Raw genomic sequence first — 19,728 nt, 5'->3', positions numbered from 1 at the left:
GACCCGGGCCCCCCTCCTCCCCCCCTCAGTCCCCCGCCACGCGCCCCCCAGGCTGCCCTCCCCCCACCTGCGGTACCTCACACACTCCCCGGGCTCCCCCCCACAACCGTGACAGCCCCCACCCGGGCTCCCCTCCCTCACCCGCCGCACCCCCCACCCACGGCACCCCCTCCAATGGACACCCGTCCCCCACCCAGCCAGGCATGGGCCCAGCCCTGCCCCCCCCCCCCGTGGGCTCCACTCCCAGAGGGGCATCATTCTCCCCCTGGAGAGTGGGGCGCTCCTGCATCCTCCCCTCCCCCGCCCCGCCCGCGTTTTTGTCTCCCAGCGGGGAAGAGCGCGGGTGCAGGGGCTGAGCGTGGGCTGGGCCCCGGGGGCACACCGAGGCGCGCGGCTCCGGGGCGACCCCCCGCGCTCAGGGGAGGGAAAAGCAGGTTTGCGGTCGTCAGGAGGGGATGGTGGAGCTGCGGAAGAGCGGGCGCACCGCCGGCTGCTCCCCGCTGCGGGCGGGGCTGAGGGGGGCCTGCGCCCGGGGAGCGGGCTGGCCACGGGCGCACGGCACTCCTTCCGGTTACGTGCGACAGGACACGGAGGGAAAGGGGAGGTTTTATTGAAAACCGGTGGAATCAAGCCTGCGGGAGGCCCTGAACGACCACGCTCCCGCGGCGCCCGAGACCCAGCGCTCGGGCGGACTGCTCCTGGCACCGGCACGGCAGGACCCTCCCCGCTCCCGCAGGCCGGTTCCGCCAGCTGAGCCGGTTGGCCTCCCGCAACGGGGTAGCACCGCCCCAACAGAGAGGCCTGGTGGGGCGGCGGGAACGGGATCCAGAGGATGCGGGGGAGGTAACGGGGCGCCCCGCGGCGACGGAAGCGGCGCGCCGGCTCCCCCAGGTCTGCCCGGGCTCCGGTGCTTACTGGCCGTAACGGACGGGCAAAGCAGGGGCGGAGCGACCACCCCTTACGCCGCTCCCGCCACTGGCCCCAAGCACCGGGGTGGGGGCAGCATGTGAGTAGATGCGCGGGACAACGCCGCAGTACGGCTCGGTATTGGGCCGCGCCGCTGCCTCTTTAAAGAGAGCGGCCGGCGCCGCGCCTGCGCATCCCCCCCACTTACTGCGCTTGCGCAGCGTGCTCCGGTGGTTCGATGGGATCCTTTGTCCCTCGCTCGCCTCTCACCTAAGCGTTTTGCCCGCGGCGATGATTGGCAACGGGCGCCGCAACCAATCAGCTCCGCGCGGAGGCCTGCCGGGTTGGCTAGTCCCGCCCCGCCGCCACCGGGCTATGAGTGGCGGCGAGCGCAGCCAGTGGCGGCGCGGTGTTGGGGGCTGGGAGGCCAATGGGAGCGCGGGTGGCGGGCGCCTGGTTAGCCTGTGCGAGTTCCGGCTGCGCGCGCGCTCCTCTCCGGCCTGCTGTGGGGCGAGGAGGCCGCGATCGGCCTCAGCACTGGTGTCTTCCACTAGGTGAGGCCGCGGAGGTGGTGGGACCGTGGCTCGGCTCCGCTCAGCTGCGGGACGGGCGCTCCCAGGCGGCCGCTGCCGCTAGGGCTCTGCGGGGGCTCGCCGCGGCCTGCGCGGCCCTCCCCGCCGCGCCGTTGCACGCGGTTGCTTTGGCGGGCGGGCGGGGCTGGGGGCTGTGAGACCCACCCCGGGGCTGGGGGCCGCGGGCGGGAGCCGGGGTCGAGCTCTGGGCCGCGGCCGACCAGGAGTGTCTGCCTCTAGGTGGGGAAGATGCAGGGCAGCAAGGGGTTCAACATGGAGAAGCAGAACCACACTCCGCGGAAGCAACATCAGCACCAGCAGCATCCGCCGCCGTCCATCCCCGCCAACGGGCAGCAGGCCAACAGCCAGAGTGAGTCCCGGGCCCGCCGCGGGGGGCCGCCCGGCCCCGCTTTGGGTAGGCGTTGAGCGACCGCCCTCGCTGCAGAGGGTAACTTCGTGTCCCGGTTAGCTGACAGGCACTGCGGGTGCAACAGGTCTCGGTGGAAACAAACAGAACCGTCTCTTTCAATTTAAAGCAATAAGAAATCGGATCCTTAAGCAAACAGCGACTTGCGTTTGCTGTTCGCCTGCAATAGGCAGGTTTTTCCATTGTTCGAGACGGTGGTTTGAATTGCAGCTGTGTTGTTTCTTGGGGTATTTTTGCTTAAGTCTATTCAAAGATGCACGTGGCTCCCATAGGTTCGAGTAGGATTTGTTCCTAAGCCGCTTGTGTTCCCGAAACTGGGCTGCGATGTAGAGGTTCCTTTGTCTCAAATTCTCAAGAAATACTCTCTTACAGAGTTTGGAAGTCTCTGAACCTTTAACAGTGTTTCGGTTAATACAAGATAGCCTGTTTTCTGTTGGCTCTGTTTCCTTTTGTCCCCCAACAGTTGGCTTCTCAATAGGTTACCTTAAGTACTAGCAAAGTAAATTTGCAACGTGAAGATAAAGTTGTAGTAAGAATGTTATTACAGCAGTCTGTTAAGACTATTTTTACATGGGAGGGACCAGGAGATACCCCGCCTTACTTAATAATAGTTCATCATTCAAGTACCAGCTGACATCGATGGTGGCTGTTACTCTAATCTAGTGTTTTTCTGGGTTCTTAATCAGTGTGGACTATAGCTCTGTTAACTTGGGATACAGAGGAGAGTGCTTGTGAGCTGAGACAACACCACACATTAATGGCTTCTGGGGCCTTAATTGATCCAACTTGATAGTTTAGAAGTATGGCAGCAAGGCATTGCCATTATTGTTTTTGGGAGAAAAAGTGCATCCTTTATGTTATAAGTGTTTGCGGGGGGGGGGATTGAGTTTGGACACTTTGGCTATTCAAAACAAAAACCTATAGAAGTCACGTGCACTTTGCATGATTCCTCTGGGTTTTTTTCTGTCGAAGTGGCAGGTTTAACTATAGACACAAACATGCAGAGATACTGGGCTAGTAAAAAAAATCCTGCATGTTTTTATTAGGTGGCCCTGTTAAACAGGCTCCTTGTTAGTTCACAGACGGTAGTAGACCAGGTTGGCAGACCAGTCCATTTCCAGTCGGGTTGGAATCAATACAGCACGACAACTGTATTGTGGTATTCCCACAGGGATCAGCTTATAGTGAGTGACTGTATCTCAGACTCCTTTGAGTGGATCTACTTAAGACAGAACAGTGATAGTGGTATAACTCTGCCTAAGTCCCTCCTAGTGTATTCACAGGCCTTGCAGTTGATCCCCAAATACTTCTGATAATGGTGTGAACAGGTTCACAAGACAAAACACTTCGCTTATGTGCCCTTGCTGTGTGAAGTAGATAACTTAATTCTCGCTGCTCTTCTGTAGGTATATAGTCAGTCTTATTTTTCTTGTAGTGTTAGCCATGGAGGTGTGCTTATCCTTATAAAAGAGATGTCCTTGCATGTCTTGCATGCATTGTCTTTGCATGGATAGCGTTTTCTGGTGACTGCCATGCTTTGTAGCCTGAATCAAGCCACTCATGTTCATAGTTTATGTGTGGCCATGAGGTGTGTCCTCTGCAAAACAAAGGAGTTGCTTTCTATGGTTTGCTGTCCTGTGTGGGGAAGTTCCACACACATTTAAGAAAATGGGATGCAGGGAGATAAAGTGGTGATAAAGTGGTGATAAAGGTACCCCTGTCTCTGGCATGTAGCAGAGCTTCCGGGATCATGCTGGACTCTTGCTGAATTAGGGGTTAAAAGATTGTATGCATGTGGGAATTTGAGAATTTTCCTACAATCTGTCCTGGTTACTAGTGTTAGGTATAGCATTGCTTACAAAATCTAGAAATTTTTTTTTTTTTGTAAGGAACTTTTAATTTTTCTGAGGTCTCACCTGTATGGCTGGGCTTTGGGGTGGGTTTTTTCCACTATTTTCACTATTCCAGCCTTCTCTTCAGCTTGGAACCCAAGACTCTAGAACCCAAAGCCCATCTTGTAGAATGACAGCTGTGTCAAACGGGCAAAATTTCCTCTTGTTTCCATATTTTTCTAGACATCTGAGGCTGGGGTTTTTTGAGTAAAATTCTGGTTGCTTGCCAAACTGTGACTTTCTTATAATTATTCGGATTGTAATAGCAAAATCCTGTATTGTGACTACAGTTGATTTTGTTGCAGGTCAGTCTTCTCGACCAGATCTCCAAAACTTGAGTGAAATCTCTAATGTTATTTCAAGGTGCAATGTTGTTCTTTTCTCCAGTTCTAGACTCTAGACTATCTTTCACTGGTGTTAATGACCACTGAGGTCTAAGCATGTGTTTTCTTTAATAAGAATATGGGCCCATTCTGAAATAAAATCTTGTTGTTGCTGTAGAGATGGCTGGAGAGGTCTGAGACCAAAGTGAGTGGGTGGTGTTACCAATATTGTCCTATGTCTCTGTGTTCACTGTGATGAAACCTAATAGAATTTATCCCCCCAACTGTAGAGCAGCTGTGTACCTTATTCCCCTCAGATGAAGGCCTGACTATTGACCTGAAGAATTTCCGGAAACCTGGTGAAAAGACCTTCACCCAGAGAAGCCGCCTATTTGTGGGGAATCTGCCCCCAGATATTACAGAGGAAGAGATGAGAAAGTTATTTGAGAAGTATGGCAAGGCAGGTGAAGTCTTCATACACAAGGACAAAGGCTTTGGCTTTATCAGGCTGGTGAGTGACTTGCTACCTTTGGGGTGTTTCTGTGGCAATGACTCACACTGGGGGAGTATTGGTAATTGAAAGTGATAGATGTTCAGATACCTTGTTAATTAAGCCTGCTGTTGATTTTGGTAACCTGGAATATGGGATCAGCTTCTACAAGTGGTTTGTCTAGAGCTTGTTACTGAGAAGGAACGTGAATTCAGGCAGCTTGTGGTAGGATTTATGCGATATCCAATTTCTGAAGTCAGTTGGTAGAAAACAGAAGGCAAACATGAACATGATGCTATTGTAGACAAGATGGGCTTCCTTTTTCTGGAAGGGTGTGAACATGGAATTTCTGTGAACGTAGGTTGTCCTGTGGTATTACTGAAGTGATTGATGTTCTTGAGTTAGGGTATCTCTAGATGATCATGTTGAAGTGTGACTGGGAGGGAGGTAGCCACCAACGTAGAGGAATGGTTCTCGGACTTTATTGGCTTATGTAGTACCTTTCTGAAAGCCCCAAGGTGAGTGGATCAAGCATGAGGTTCCCTCACCAGTCTGAGGTGCTTTGCTGTGGTGTAGCTGCTTGGTGGCGACAGAAATTAGTGGAAAGGTGTGAAACTGGCATCGAATGTCTTTCATAGATTGTCGTACAGTCAGCATTTCCTTTTGTGGGTATCAGACTTGGCTAATAGTTGAATCTTGATATTTAAAAAAAAAAAAAAATTGCTTATTTTTTTAAAAAAAGGGCAGGCTTTACAGCCTTAATATAATTATGTCTGATAATAGTAATTTGATTGTTTGCATAGTTTATACTGGCAGCTGGATTAAGCTTATGCCTGATACTTCCCCCACCACCCCCAAATTCTGTATGTGCCTGTTCAGCTAGAGTCATTGATAATAGAGAATAGCTACAGTTTGTTAGGACACTTTTTACCATGCTATGGTAGGATTATTTGTCTGTGAAGTAGTTGCTCAGGGGAAATAGGATTGTGACTGTGACTGGCTGATTCTGTACTGCATTGAGCGTTTTAATGATAATGATAACTTTTTCTATCTTCAGGAAACTCGCACTCTGGCAGAGATTGCAAAGGTGGAACTAGACAACATGCCTCTACGTGGGAAGCAGCTAAGAGTGCGTTTTGCATGCCACAGCGCATCACTGACAGTCAGGAACCTGCCTCAGTTTGTGTCCAATGAGCTCCTGGAGGAAGCCTTCTCAGTGTTTGGCCAGGTGGAAAGGGCTGTGGTTATTGTGGATGACAGAGGACGATCCTCTGGGAAAGGCATTGTGGAGTTCTCAGGGAAGCCTGCTGCTAGGAAAGCCCTGGATAGATGTAGTGATGGGTCTTTCCTGCTAACTACGTAAGTGTGGAGGGCAAGAAGTGCTATACTGACATGTGTGCAGGTTGATGGGTGGCACTGGCTTGTGAGCAATGTTTCTTAACACCAGAGTGGGACGGATGAGATATGGGGCAGGAGGTGGTAGGTGGTTTGCTCAGGGATTACTTAGCTTTGTTCCAACAAGAGTGAATCTGTGCTGAAACTCAGGTCTGAAAACTTTCTTGTGGGAAGCTGCTAGTGGGGTAAGAGCATAAAACTTCTGTTAAGCTCTTGGTAAAGCCTTCTTAGGGCAGTTAAAGCAACCTTTAAGAAGCAGGAGCTATTTCAGAGACCATCCATATAATTTGTTGGAAACGAAGCTCAAATGTGTTAATTGTGTACTCTGGGTTGCTTCAGAGGCGAGTCTTGGGATGAGACTCCACTCAGCAGCATGCACTGCTGGGATGGAATGCTGATCCGCCACTGTGGACATGGGATCTGTTGGAGAAGCTGGTCAGATGGATTGGATTGTTTGGAGTTTTCACCATAATAAACTGTTTTCCTTGTGCTTTGAATATCATGAGGCAGCAAAGCATGGTCTTGCATATTTCTGTGGACTTGCTCAAGTAAATGACTAATTCTAGATGTGTTCCACAGAGCACAGCTTGTTGCTCTAACTGTTAAGAGGGAGCCAATTTTGATCTCCCAGAAATAAAAATTACTGTATTTCTTGTATGCATGGATCTAGAATTTGTGAATAGAATATACTTCCTGAAATAGAGGCTATATTGCTAGTTTCTAAAGTAATTCTATTTTAGAAGTTTTGTGCTTCTCGTTTCTCTCCTTTTTCTTGGAGGCCTGCATATGGTCCAGCCATACAAAAAGCACATTCAGTTTCAAAAAACAGGTATTCTTAGTATCTGTTTTTCTTCCTGAGACTCTTTGGGCATAATCAGCGTAGTGTGTAGTGCTCTGCAGGAGGGTTGCTGTTGGGGAGCTTTTTCTCATTCAGAAGTTTATATCCTGAAAGAACCATGAAAACAAATTTTTAAAAGTGATCATGCAAAACTAATCACTACCAGTGTGTAACTGAGAGCAGCCGAGGGTAACGTTCACTCTTTTTGTAGCTGTCGGTGCATTGGATTCTGAGATCTAGGACAGCAAACCAGTACGTTGCTTATTTCCAGTTATGATTTGGTTTTGATTAAATTTGTTCTGGTTTGTCCTAGTTCATGACGGTAACAGCTAGATAAACTGGTTGGAATTAGTTCACATTGGGAAGTAAGGCTATTAATAACGGAGCATGTCACACTGAAGTGAAAAGCTACATTGTGGATCTTCAGCTGAGGAGAGAGAGATTTTAGCCTCTCGTATCTTGCCTTCCTGCTGGAGTCTGTGCAGCACTTGGCGTAGTGTGATCACTCTTCCATTTCCCCAGCTCTGGCAAATGGAGTTGAGGAGCTGACAAGAACCTGTGGTGCTGCTGTGTGCTGAGGATGAGCAGTGTCAGTGCTGTGGTGGAGAGCTAATTTGGAGATTTGGGACACTTCTGTTGAATATATTCTTCTGCATGCAGAAACCAGGAGGATGGAAGCACATGTGCAGTGTCTGTGTTGTGAAGTGCACCAGTGAATTTCTTGGGGGGAGTTTAGACAGGGCCCAGCAGGCACTTGAAGAGTGCTGCCCCTTGGCAATAATGGCACGTGGTGGTCTCACCAGGGGAATATGACTGAATGGTACAGCCAGCAAGCTCCAGTGAGGAGCAGTGTAGTTACTCTTTGCTTTAAGCAGCTATAAAAAGGCGTACAAGGACTTGTGCAGTCCATGGTTGGCCATATAGCAAGGAAGGAGAGGGAGGAAAAACAGACTTTAGGGACTGCAAGACTTCATGCTGAGTAGATCTACTGGGAGATGTCAGGTTCCAGTTAAGCTGTTAATTTGAAGCAGTAACTGCAAGTATTCTTTCAGTACAATTTTCATTTGGATTCAACAAGGATTTTGATTAACAGTTCAGCTTCTGTTCTAGAAAGAAAAGTGTTCAAAGTGGTTTCTGGTTTCACTTTGGTTGAGATCCCCAACTGCTCTGAATTTCTTTGAGTAGTGCTAAAAGCAGTATTTTACACGTTCAGACACAGCACACGTGCTTTCCTACACTGCAAGCTCATTCTTGAATTTTCTTGAAAGCACTTTATCTTTTTTATACAGATTCCCTCGGCCTGTCACTGTGGAGCCCATGGATCAGTATGATGATGAAGAGGGACTACCAGAGAAACTAGTCATCAAAAACCAGCAATATCACAAGTATGTGCCTGCCATGCCACAGGAGATGAGACTAGCTGTGGACTAGCACAGTGACTAGTGCCTCAGTCTTGGGAGGGTGGCTCATCAGTGCTACTAAAGGTCCTCTTTTTTCCTGTAAATGTGACCTGACTCAGGAAAGAGAATTGCATATGCTGTTCTCTTGCCATAGTTAGCTGAAAGAAAGCAGTGGTTCTGGATCCATGCTGCTGGATAAGACTGGTAGCCTCCACTTATTTTTCATAAGTCTGTTTCAGCTGTTGGAACAAAAAATTACGTCAGCTTGACAGAGATCCTATTGCTTAGGTGAGAAGCTGAAGCAAAGACATAAGTTACTTGCTCTAAGTATTACAGAAGGTCTGTAGAGGAAACAGATTTGAACCCACAGTGAAAATTTGAGGAATGATGTGAATATCATTAGGAGATCGTAGATCTATCCAGGTATAAGGCCACAGTCTTTGAAGGCTTCCCAGTGTAAGTAGGTATCATGTGATCTGAGCAGTGGGAATTGGTAAACCATGTGAGCTCATTAATTTTTCACGTAAGGAAGATGAGAGCTTCAGGAGCTGGGAGGCTGCATTAGGAATAGTCATGTTCTTCGGGTGCAGGGGCTGCACAGATTAGTGAAATAAACACACACGTTTGGGCAGTGTTTGTTTCTGGAGTGGACCTGCCCATAAGACGTGCAGTAGGAACAAAGGCTGTTTCTTTCAAGAGTATTTCTAAATGTCTTTACCCAGAATCTTTGGGTGTCTTAACAAGTAGTGACACTGCTTTTGTATGGAGGAGGACAGGACAGGGTTTCCACGTATTAAGTAATCCTGCAGGAGGACTCTACCGAAGTTTCTCCTTTCAATAAGATGGTTCCTGAGGAGCAAACTGGTATCTCGGGCGTAGCTATTTATGAGAAAGTAGTAGACAAAGTGATTCCTTGTTTGTTGCACTGAGAAATGCTTCTCTAACTGCCATTGTACTTAATATACAAATGTGTTTTTCTTGGTTCCTCCTTGCTCTGTTGAAGCATTGACTAGCTCTTCCTTGTTTGACAGGGAGCGTGAGCAGCCTCCTCGGTTTGCACAGCCTGGCAGCTTTGAGTATGAATATGCTATGCGTTGGAAGGCTCTAATAGAAATGGAGAAGCAGCAGCAAGAACAAGTAGACCGGAACATCAAGGAAGCTCGAGAGAAGCTGGAAATGGAAATGGAAGCAGCTCGCCATGAGCACCAAGTTATGCTGATGCGGCAAGGTACCAATCAAAGATAAATACAGTATCAGAACATGGCCCTGCAACACCCAGGGATGGGTAGCTCAGCAGACTTGCTAGAGCCCAGTGACGGTCAACCACGGTGTAGCTGCTTGACTTGTGACCAAGCATGGTAGCAGCAAATGGGAAGATGTTGCTGTATTGGTGGAGGCTCTGCTACCTTATTCTCTTGCCTCTGTTAACTTATTCTCTTGCGTGTTATGGTTCTAGTTCAGGAATTGGTAAGAGGTGGCATGGGAGATGAGTTTGGGTTTTTTGCTGTTGTCTTTTACAGATCTAATGAGACGCCAGGAAGAGCTGAGGAGAATGGAGGAACTGCATAACCAAGAAGTACAAAAACGTAAACAGTTGGAACTCAGGTAGGAGGACAGGTTATGAAATGCTGTGAATCCACAGTATTATGGAATGAAACGCTTCTTCAGTGCACCGAATGGTTCAGTGTGACAATTTAATTACTACTTAAGTTGTGGCTGGTACTTTGGGCTTTTTTGTTCATAGGGAGAGTGTAAAGTTGGTTTAAGATGGAAGAATTAGCAGTTTCTTCCACAGATTAGTATTTGGTTTTTTTACAGTTTTATGTCTCAGCTTAGCTCCTTGACCAAGGCAGATAGAAAAATCGGACTCTATGCAGTATTTCAGTGACTTCAGTGCTGCAGGTTGAGAAACGCCATTCTAGCATCTGTCTTTTCATTTGAGGGCTAACTTAGTCTCAGAGATTTCTCCCTCTGTTCCAGCCCTTCCTTGTCTCAGGGTCATTCTGAGAAGCTCCAGGGAGATCTCCAGACTACTTCTGCAGGAGGGGCTGGAGAACTGTCTGGCTTGTATGCATTGTATTGCATGGTAGTCAGCGTGTATTTGGGAGCTGCTGTGTACCTAGGATCATTTCAGTTGGAAAAGACCTTTAAGATCATAGAGTCCAATCATAAACCTAACACTGCCAAGTCCACCACTAAGCCATGTCCTTCTAAATACCTTCGGGGATGGTGACTCAACCACTACTCTGGGCAGCCTCTTCCAGTGCTTGGTAACCCTTTTGGTGAAGAAATTTTTCCTAATACCCAACCTAAACCTGCTTTGGTGCAACTTGAGGACACTTCCTCTTGTCTTGTCTCTTGCTACTTGGGAGAAGAGACTGACAGCCACCTCACTGCAGCCTCCTTCCAGGCAGCTGTAGAGAGCAATAAGGTCTCCTCTCAGCCTCCTTTTCTCCAGACTAAAGAACCCCGGTTCCCTCAGCTGCTCCTTATGAGACACACACAGGGGTGTGCTCATGTTGGTTTTTATAGTGAACTCCTTAAAATTGAAAGTATTGGAAATATCTTGGTGTGCATGCGTGTTTCTGTTTTCACCATGAGGTACCTTAGAGCCTCAGCAAAATAATGTGCTTAAAGTTGTAGGTTTCCAAACAAGACCAATTGGGCAGCACTGCAATACTGTGATGCAAGTAGTTGGTGTATGTTGTGCTGAGCATCCTTGGACCTTTTTTTACAGGCAAGAGGAAGAACGCAGGCGCCGTGAGGAGGAAATGAGAAGGCAGCAAGAAGAGATGATGAGACGCCAGCAGGAAGGCTTTAAAGGGAATTTTGCAGATGCGGTATGAGTGCTTTTACCTTCCCATTACGTCTGAACGCTGACATGAGATTTTTGCCTTTCCACAGCATGGGGCTTTCTATGAATGCTCAGCTTGTTCGTTGAGGGACTCCATCTTCAGTGCATTCTGCCCTAGATTACTGACTCCCTCCAATCTTAGTACATTTTGGTCTGGAAAGTATAAATACTCCAGTTACTGTCCCCCTGCTGTTCATGTAGGACCCTCACTAGCTGTCTTACTGTGCAGAAGAGTATATGCTAATTTTATTCTAACAGTAACAAAGATGTATTGTCCTGAGGTGCTGCTGCAGAACCCTGTTACGGTCATATGCCCCCCTGTTATGGTCATATGCCCTGCTATATCCCTAGCCTACAGTCTGTTTTAGTCATGCTTAGATGAGATGATCCCAATTTGAGGCACTGCTGCAGGCATGGTAGTTCCTTGTACTTAAATTCAGTTGTTTGAGCATCTTCTTGTAGTGTAAAATGCGTGGTAACCTGCCTTTTAATAGGAGTATCTCTAGCTCTATAAAGAACTGTCTCTCGATTAATTTCCAGCGCCAGCAACTTTCTATTGTGGAGGCAGCTTTAGTACTGTTGAGGTGGTATAAGTGATATAATGGCCTCAGTGCCCTAGCGAAAAATTGGTCCATAAGCAAAATAGCTAAATGTATCAGACCAAAAGGGCCAAAACTGCATGACTGACCCAAATGTGTGCATATGACACTGCGTAGTAGAACTCCAGGTTTCTCTAAATAATAGTGCCTTCATATGATAAATAGTGGCACTGAGATGCCAGATGAAGTGAAATCTATTCTTCAGTTCCCACTGTGGAACAAGTAGTACCCACACTGAAGTGAGGAGGTGCCGCTAGCTTTGCAGTGAGGGAGATCTGTGGTGTCCTCCACACTCGGTTAATCAAAGAGAAGTTGAACTAACTGGTATTTTAATGCAAGTGACCCAGTGCTGCGTCTTTATGTAAGCTTGCCTGCCTTTCAACAGGAAAAGTTTCTTAGCTATGATGAGAAAATAGCAAAACTCATTCTATCTGTTGTACTGCTGCTCAGCAGATCTTTCCATCTAGTTACCAGATACCTCTTTGTGCTGCTGTTTGGTAAAATCTGCCCGTGCAGCTTTGCTGCTGGATGTTTTACCATGATTGTGAAAAAGTCTTTCAGAATGAAATATTTTAAATAAGACCTGTTTGTTCAGCAGTTACTGTGTGAAGGTAGCTCAGATCTTTTGAAATGTACCCTGGGAATGACTTTTCTACACAGTTTTCAGTAGTAAAACCCCAGTAGTAATTGAATTTGCATAATTACATTTTTAAAAAGCCTGAATTTTTATAATTTGAAATGAATGTCTCTCTTTTTTCCAGAGGGAGCCACCAGACATGCGAATGGGACAAATAGGTATGGGAGGTAAGAGTATTCTGTGGCCATCCTTGTTCCTGTGCGTGTTCCTTTCTTCCTTTACAAAATCTGTACTTTTTTTGAGTAGTCTTATTGGTTTCTTATTTAGAAATTCAGCCATAGTAATCTCCCAGTTCAGTGACAAGAAGCATTCAGTAACAGGAAACGTAACAGAATTTGTGTGTGAGGCAGTACTGTACGTTCGTGAAAGACTCGGTTCAGTGAGCGCAAGGCTTGGTTGAAGTGGCTGTCAGACCCATAGTGTGCTTCAGAAGTTTGGTGTGACATGGCAGCGCTAGACCTTGAGCCCAGGAAATAATCCTGGTTACTGTATTTTTGTATTTTGACTACATGATTTAGAGTTTCAGGGCACATGTACAAAAGCAAGTGAGAAGGCAAGGGGGGCTTAGTGGTTAATGAAGGTGGTAAGTGTTAAAGCCTGCTGTAGTTTCAGATAATACTGGAATGCAAGATCAGTTTGTCTTGACGTAATAAGGCAAAGCTAGTTAATAGACTAGGCCTCTGTCCCTGAATATAGTGCTGTGGAGAGCTTACACAGTGTTTAGTAGCTCCAGAGTGGTGAGTAGACCTCTGTCCCTGTGTGTGCCAGGACTGTTCTTCAGGGTTTTTTTCCAGGTACCATTGGCATGAACAATAGAGGAGCTATGGGTGGTACCAACGTCCCAGCTGCTGCACCTCCTGCGACTGGTCCTGGAGCTATGATACCTGATGGAGCCATGGGAATGGTAATGTATCTCCATCTGCTTTTTGTGTGCACCTTTTAAATACAGATCTTGTTGTTTCCATTGTTGAGCACTGTGCCGCTGAAGTTGAAGCTTGTTTGTCTACTTAGACCTGTTGCTTAACTCCTGCTGAAATCTTCAGAAGTTCATCTTGCCTTGATACTAGTTGGTAATTTTCAGGAGATTGAGCCAAGTCTGACTACTTACTTTACTTCCAAGATAGCTAGGGCTAAAATGCTTGTTAGAAGGATCTTAGCAATAATATGTAGTTATTTTTTAAACAGCTTAATGGAAAGCACTTTGTTGAGTTAACAGTGTTTTGAGAGTAGATTCTTGCAGGCATAAAGCCAAGCTTTCAGGAACGTTCTGTCCATCGCCAGTTTTAAAAACAGTTATCTCCTATGCTAATAGGCTAAAATGAGTATGGTAATACTGAGTATGCTAAAATGAGTTCAGCTAATTTGCTTAGGAGGTAAAGAGCAAAGAATCAGTGGAGGTTATGGTTATTTATTTGCCTTTTTTGATTTTTTTAATATTTAACTTCGTTTTAAACTTTACTGTGGAGCTTTACGATAGACCATGGCTTCTGTGGCATCTGTCATTCCTCTGTCATGCAGAGGATCAGTCCTCTCACAGTGTCAGCGCTTCCAGTCAGCAGCAGAAGCAGCAGCAGTCATAGTCAAGTTTGTGCTTAAAGTTCATCTTCCTTTAGCAGTTTATATCAGTTGGTCTAATAAACAGTTTTCCTACAAACCTTCCTACTTAGACTTCTTGATCTGTTGTGACTGATCACAGAAATTTTTTTGTCATAAAGAACAGTTCTATTTGACTATAAGCTTTTTGTACCTGAGTGGTAGGGACAGCGGAGCAGCTGAGGTTAAGAGAATGCAAGGAAATTAAGGGGAAAAATGAGGAGAGGAATGGAAAGGGAAGGTGAGTTCAGATGACTATGATGAAATAATACCATTTAGACCGAAAAGCAATAAGCTGTTTTGCTAATGGCCAGAAATATGTATAGTCTTTTTGGAAACTATTTATCCTGGCCACGTGCTGGTTTTAGGAGTTACTGGGCCCATGTATTCCAGCTTTTTATTAGTGTAGGAAGTAGTCACTTTGCATGTTAGCTCCAGCTGCTTGGAGTGATTGCAGTGTCCTTCCCTGCAATGTGTCCTACAGGAAAAGTTCATGATTACTCAGAATTTTCCATCTGTAGGGAAGGGAAAAAGGTAGGAGTGCTCTGTTGCTGCTAGTGCCTCCCCTGCCCTGCCAGCAAAGTGAGCATTGAGAGCCCCTGGGACCTCCCTGTTTGACAGTTTTACTGAAGTTTGGGTCTGCGTTCTGTAGAACCAGCCAATACCATGGAGTTATCTACCATGTTTAATACCAGTTGTGATGGGTGTGTATGTGTCCCGTTACATTGCGTATATACGTTTGTCATTGCTGTAAACCTGTGGACAAAGAATAAACAGAACCCAGGAGCCTGGTATGAAGCAGCTCTGCTCTACTAGTCACTTAGCCCCGGGCCGAGGAGGGGGGAAGAAAGAGGCAGTGGTTGCCTCCAGTACCTTCTTCAAAGGAAGTACCATGTCCACCATGAGGACATTCAAGCAGTGGAGCAGGTTACCCAGAGAGGTTGTGCAGTTTTCATCCTTGGATGTTTACAAGAGCTGACTGGATAAAGCTGTGACTAACCTAGTCTGACCTTGTAGCTGACTCTGCTCAATTTTGAGGAGGAGGTTGGACTAGAGACCTCCTGAGGTACCTTCCAACATGAATTACCCTTAGATCATATTCTTTCTGCTGGAAGGCAGAGGCTGTGCAATAGCACTAACCCAGCTGGGAGAGGGGAGAGCCAAAGGAATGGAAATGGCAGGATATGATCAGGCACAAGTATTGCAGACTTACTTTGGAATTGGAGTGTGGTGTACACCTGGATTGTGATAGTGGTGTAGGATCAGTATACTGCTCCTCAGCTGCATTCAGTTTTGGTGAAGGAATATGGTGGAAATGTGATGTTCTGCTTTCCTAGACTGCATTTCCTACTCATATGCTCTGCAGCATGGCACTAGTCTGTGAGATGGTTGGAAGGGGCCTTAAAGATCATCCAGTTCCAAACCCCTGCCATGGGCAGGGACACCTTCCCCCAGACCAGGTTGCTCAAGGCTCCATCCAGCCTGGTCTTGAACACTGCCAGGGAGGGGGCAGCCACAGCTTCTCTGGGCAGCCTGTGCCAGTGTCTCACCACCCTCACAGTGAAGAATTTCTTTCTGATATCTCATCTAAATCTCCCCTCTTTCAGTCTGAAAGCCAGTATGCTTGGCCGCAAGTCACATGGGGAAAGAGACTTGGTCCTGCAACGGTCCTGTCAGTCCAGTGTTTGGGCTTTGGGGACTTTATTGGTGGGGTAAAGGTTTGTAGCAATGTCACCTGGAATTCTGGAATCCTGGTAGAATTCGAATCAACCCAAATGGCTTTTAACTGCTCTTTATTGTTCCTTGTTTTTCTTCCTGCCTCTTCTGTATTTGTCCTCATGACAAGACTCCACCACCGCCTGCAGATCGCTTTGGCCAGGGTGGCGCGATGGAAGGCCTTGGAGCGATGGGAGGGAACCCACCTGCCTTCAACAGAGGAAATCCAGGGGGTGATTTTGGCCCTAACAAGCGTCGCAGATACTAACAGGATTAAGCTACCCCCTGCACATGCCCCAAAGAGGAAAGGAATCTTGGCAGGCCATACAGGGTTCAGCTTTGGGGGGGCGGGGGGGGCAGGGGCAAGATATTAAAAATAGTTAATTAGGGCCTGTTTTGGTAAAGCCACTCTAGGACAAGCGGAGTGCAGTCTGACTGGTAAAGGTTTTAGAAAATTTCATGTGGTGCATTCCTATAATTTCAGTATGAAAACTGGGTTCTGGGAGGCTGCTGTGGTGGTTCAGTAACGGTAAAATCTAGCAAGGACCCTCATGCCTTGACCATTCCAGGTTTCCTGTTTGCAGCTGGAGTCCTGAGACTAGATAAAATTGCAGTATGTCTTGGTGTCTTGGCATTTCTGTAGTGTAGTGTACCTTGCTTAAGAGCACAGGGAGGTCTCTGGAGAACTAGGGCAGGATCTGGGTACTTCGCAGCTCCCATGATTCTATAAATTTATATAGCTCCAAATGATCCATCATATAGTGAATTGGGGGAGATTTTATGTTCGTTTTTTTTTTTTTCCTCCTAACTTGTAGTTACTCTTTTTATCTGGACCATCTGTTTCTTTAAAGTAGTTGACCGTCATGTGCAGCCTGACTGGCTAGAAGGCTCTTGTTTGGATGGATTTTTTGATAATGTGTTGTATTGCTGTTTATTTTTACTGGTAGTAAAGTACAATCTCTTGGACAAAGATACTGTATCCCATGCTAAAGATTTAACTGAAACAAATGTTTGTATAATCTTATCCTTGCCTGTCTTTTGTGTAGAAGTACTATGAGATTTTTCATTTAGTGTAAACTGTTTGAACACAAGCTGTAATTGTCCCACTACTAACAAGTTTGAGTTTGTTCAAGGAATGTTACAGGAATGCATTATTAAAGTGGATTTTAAGCCTTTTTTATCTGGTGTGTTGTCTCTTCTGTTTTTTTAATAAAAATGCGTGTATATGGATTGAAGTAAATCAAGCTTCAGATTATGGTGCGAAAGTTGTTCTTGCAGTTGTTCTTTCTATAAGGAGGGTGTTCAAGCCCTGAGAATTTTCTAACAGTTACCCTTGTGACAGAAGGAGTTTTATTTGTGTTTTGGAATGAGACCTTCAACTTCAGCGTTTCGGAATACAATAAAAGAGCTCCTGGTGCACCTGGGATGTGTCTGTCATGGATGCAGAGAAGTGGAGTGTAAGACTTGTTCACGTGTCACTGGGAGTGTGGGGTTTGTTTGCATCTCGCCTGCATAGTACAAAGTTGTCTGCCTCTGCCCTGTGACGCAGTTCACTCTGGCTGGGATGCTGGGGCGGGGAGTGGAGGGTTTGGGGGCAGTAGTAATGCCCTCTTGTGTATGTGAGGGAGTCGGCAGGAACAGGAGCCTTCAGTGGGTTGTGTTCTCACTGAAGCTCATGAGTTGAGATGGGAGGGGGGAGCAGAGGGGAAAGGTTAGAAATCTAGGTGGGAAAGAAGGAGAAAGGGTTACAGACTGAGAGCGTAAGGAAATAGAGAAGATTAAAACATTTTCAGATGCCTAATGTTACCACGGCAATAACCTTAAAAACAGTGTTTGGTCCTGTAGGTACTCTGTAAGTAGAGAAAGATGAAGTAATCACTCTGGAGGTTTTATTGGTTTTACTCCTGTCATTTGATGGCCTATAATTAGTCTGGAATAGGATGATTGATAAGCTGTATTGAAGAGAGACTGCAGCTAATGCTCTTTTTTTTTCCTTGTTTTGTTTTTCACATTTGAAAGCAGCAGCACTAGTAGCTGGCTTGGTGAGGTGATATGGTATTTAATGGCAATTGTCGAAAGGATTGTGACTTACTTGTAGGTACAGTATGAAGAGTTTGGTGATGTTTTTCACCTGGCACATTTGCTGGGATAGCTAAACATGGCAAAATCTCAAGTTGGCAAGAATGCTGATTAGCTTTTCTGGTGCCCTGTGGAGAGGATGCATCTGTTCTTGTGGGTTGTGTCAAACATGGCTGGCAGACATTCACTAGTGCTATAGGTGTCTGTTAAGTACATCGTTTAATTCCAAGTGTGAAATATGAGGAGGAGAAACTGAAGTTCTGCCCAGGTGCCTGTATGGTCGTTCACTCTCCTGCCCTTTGCTGAGCTGGCTTGCTTGTTAGTGAGCAGTCAAAAGTCACTGCCTTAGGGAAATAAATGGCAGAGTTCAAGTGTTCAGCAGTACTCTGCAGCTGCCTCAGTCCTATTGAGTGTAAGGTAAGGATGGGTCTGGTTGCTGCCTTTCCCTGGGAGAAAAGGGATATAGTAGGAGGCAGCATAGAATCCGGGGGAAGGAGGGATTTAGCACTGCTCAAAGTCCATCTGACAAGACCGGTATGAAGTGAAAAGTGAAGATCCAGTGACTGCCTACCCAAATTATACCACCTATTCAAAAAAGGCAACAGAAGATGACACACTGTGCACTAATTTGCATTGGAAGCTAGGAAGAACCACCAATCATTGAAGGGAATAATGATGAATATGTATTAGTTAAGTGCATAATTATGGGTAACTGGGAGGCCAGGTGTGCTGTCTTGGGACAGACACCCATTGATGCACATCAATGAAATAAAATACTTTGACTCCATGTGTATATTGGTGTTTTGCACACCAGGTACTGGACCCTGCCTGTGGCATGACAGCAAGACCCTCCTAAGGAAAACCTGTAAAACCCTACACTCCCTGCCAGTTCAGGCTATTTCAGGCAGCAGCTTGCAGCTTTTTATTATGGATGCCAGCTCATGACAAGAAAACTTGAGTCTTAGCAGTAGACTGAACTTTTTGGACTGGTACCTGGTGAGGACCGAAGTGCACTTTTTGATGGGGAATATTGCATGCATTTTCAGAATGAGCACTGGAGTAAACGGGCTCCTTTAGCAGCTCGGCTCCAGGGAGACCATATTATTTCTGAGAGCAAGACACTGCCTGAACTACAGGGAGAAAATCGCTGTCATCTGGACAGCTGATTTCAGTTTGGAGGTGTAATTGTTCAGGGAGACCAGAGTGTTTGGATAATAGCCCCATAATAATAATAATCCAAGCTGTGGAAGGGCAGCGTTCTTGAATAGAGAGATGAAGATTGTCCCCATCCCCATTTCTGGTGGTTTTCTGGTCTTTTTCAGACCTGTTCTCTGAGCTGTTGAGCACAATCAGTGCAGACCTCTTGGACAACAGCTGATACGTAACCCCTGAACAGTGCTGTCAAAAGAACAGCTGGGCAGAACTTCTGCTCAGCACATATTCTTATGGGGAAGATTTTGTCTCCCAAGTAACTAAAACATGAATCCTGCCTACTAGCTTTGCGTAGAATACATAGCAGCAATATGTCTGTCAAGGATTTTCATTCTCCTAGCCAGCTTTTTGCATGGAGGAATTATTCCATCATTTAGAAATTCGCTCACTTGACACTACCCCAGGCTCCACAGAGCATCCTGAATGACTGAAGGGTCAGGGGTGAGCTGGGTTTCTCTGCCCGGAAGCATTCAGCATGTTCTCCCCAGGACTTTGGGAGGCTGTTTTACACATACCCTGGTCGTTCAAGGGCATTAAGCTGGGTTTGAGAATAATTTGGTCCTTTTTCATAGAATGGTTTGGGTTGGAAAGGACCTGGGCAGGGGGACCTTCCACTAGACCAAGTTGCTCAAAGCCCTATCTAACCTGGCCTTGAATACTGCCAGGGAGGGGGCAGCCACAGCTTCTCTGGACCAACCTGTTCCAGTGCCTCACCACCCTCACAGTAAAGAATTTCTCCCTAATATCTCATCTAAATCTCCACTCTTTCAGTTTGAAACTGTTACCCCCCATCCT

The 19,728-nt window shown here is 46.5% G+C and overlaps 1 protein-coding gene across 3 annotated transcripts; it reads left to right on the top strand.

Annotated features, from left to right (window-relative positions):
- The first annotated feature begins 1,425 nt into the window (after positions 1-1,425).
- On the top strand, positions 1,426-15,978 carry NONO (non-POU domain containing octamer binding). 3 transcript variants are annotated; one of them, XM_086469778.1, is made up of 12 exons: positions 1,426-1,460; positions 1,719-1,893; positions 4,411-4,631; positions 5,668-5,969; positions 8,133-8,228; positions 9,275-9,471; positions 9,764-9,848; positions 10,981-11,083; positions 12,458-12,500; positions 13,128-13,237; positions 13,852-13,917; positions 15,773-15,978. In XM_086469778.1, the coding sequence occupies exons 2-12, from the start codon at positions 1,728-1,730 to the stop codon at positions 15,908-15,910; spliced, it is 1,527 nt and encodes a 508-aa protein (XP_086325904.1). In that variant the 5' UTR covers positions 1,426-1,460; positions 1,719-1,727; the 3' UTR covers positions 15,911-15,978. The 3 variants fall into 3 exon arrangements, with proteins under 3 accessions (XP_086325904.1, XP_086325906.1, XP_086325905.1); XM_086469780.1 differs by lacking the exon at positions 13,852-13,917 and having other exon boundaries at positions 1,719-1,848; positions 4,438-4,631; positions 12,458-12,491; XM_086469779.1 differs by lacking the exon at positions 13,852-13,917 and having other exon boundaries at positions 1,719-1,848; positions 4,438-4,631.
- The last annotated feature ends 3,750 nt before the right edge of the window (positions 15,979-19,728 follow it).

The sequence above is a fragment of the Leptosomus discolor genome, chromosome 9 (assembly GCF_034619465.1).
Source record: "Leptosomus discolor isolate bLepDis1 chromosome 9, bLepDis1.hap2, whole genome shotgun sequence".
Lineage (NCBI taxonomy): Eukaryota > Metazoa > Chordata > Aves > Leptosomiformes > Leptosomidae > Leptosomus > Leptosomus discolor.
The sequence above is the reverse complement of the archived record's forward strand: the minus strand, read 5'-3'. Positions and strand labels throughout refer to the sequence as shown.

Bases quoted from the DNA above. Each gene is read 5' to 3' on its own strand.
- NONO (XM_086469778.1), top strand. From the start codon at position 1,728: ATGCAGGGCAGCAAGGGGTTCAACATGGAGAAGCAGAACCACACTCCG. The intron at 12,501-13,127 runs GTAAGAGTATTC...GTTTTTTTCCAG, and splicing joins GGGACAAATAGGTATGGGAG to GTACCATTGGCATGAACAAT. The intron at 13,238-13,851 runs GTAATGTATCTC...TCTGTCATGCAG, and splicing joins CTGATGGAGCCATGGGAATG to AGGATCAGTCCTCTCACAGT.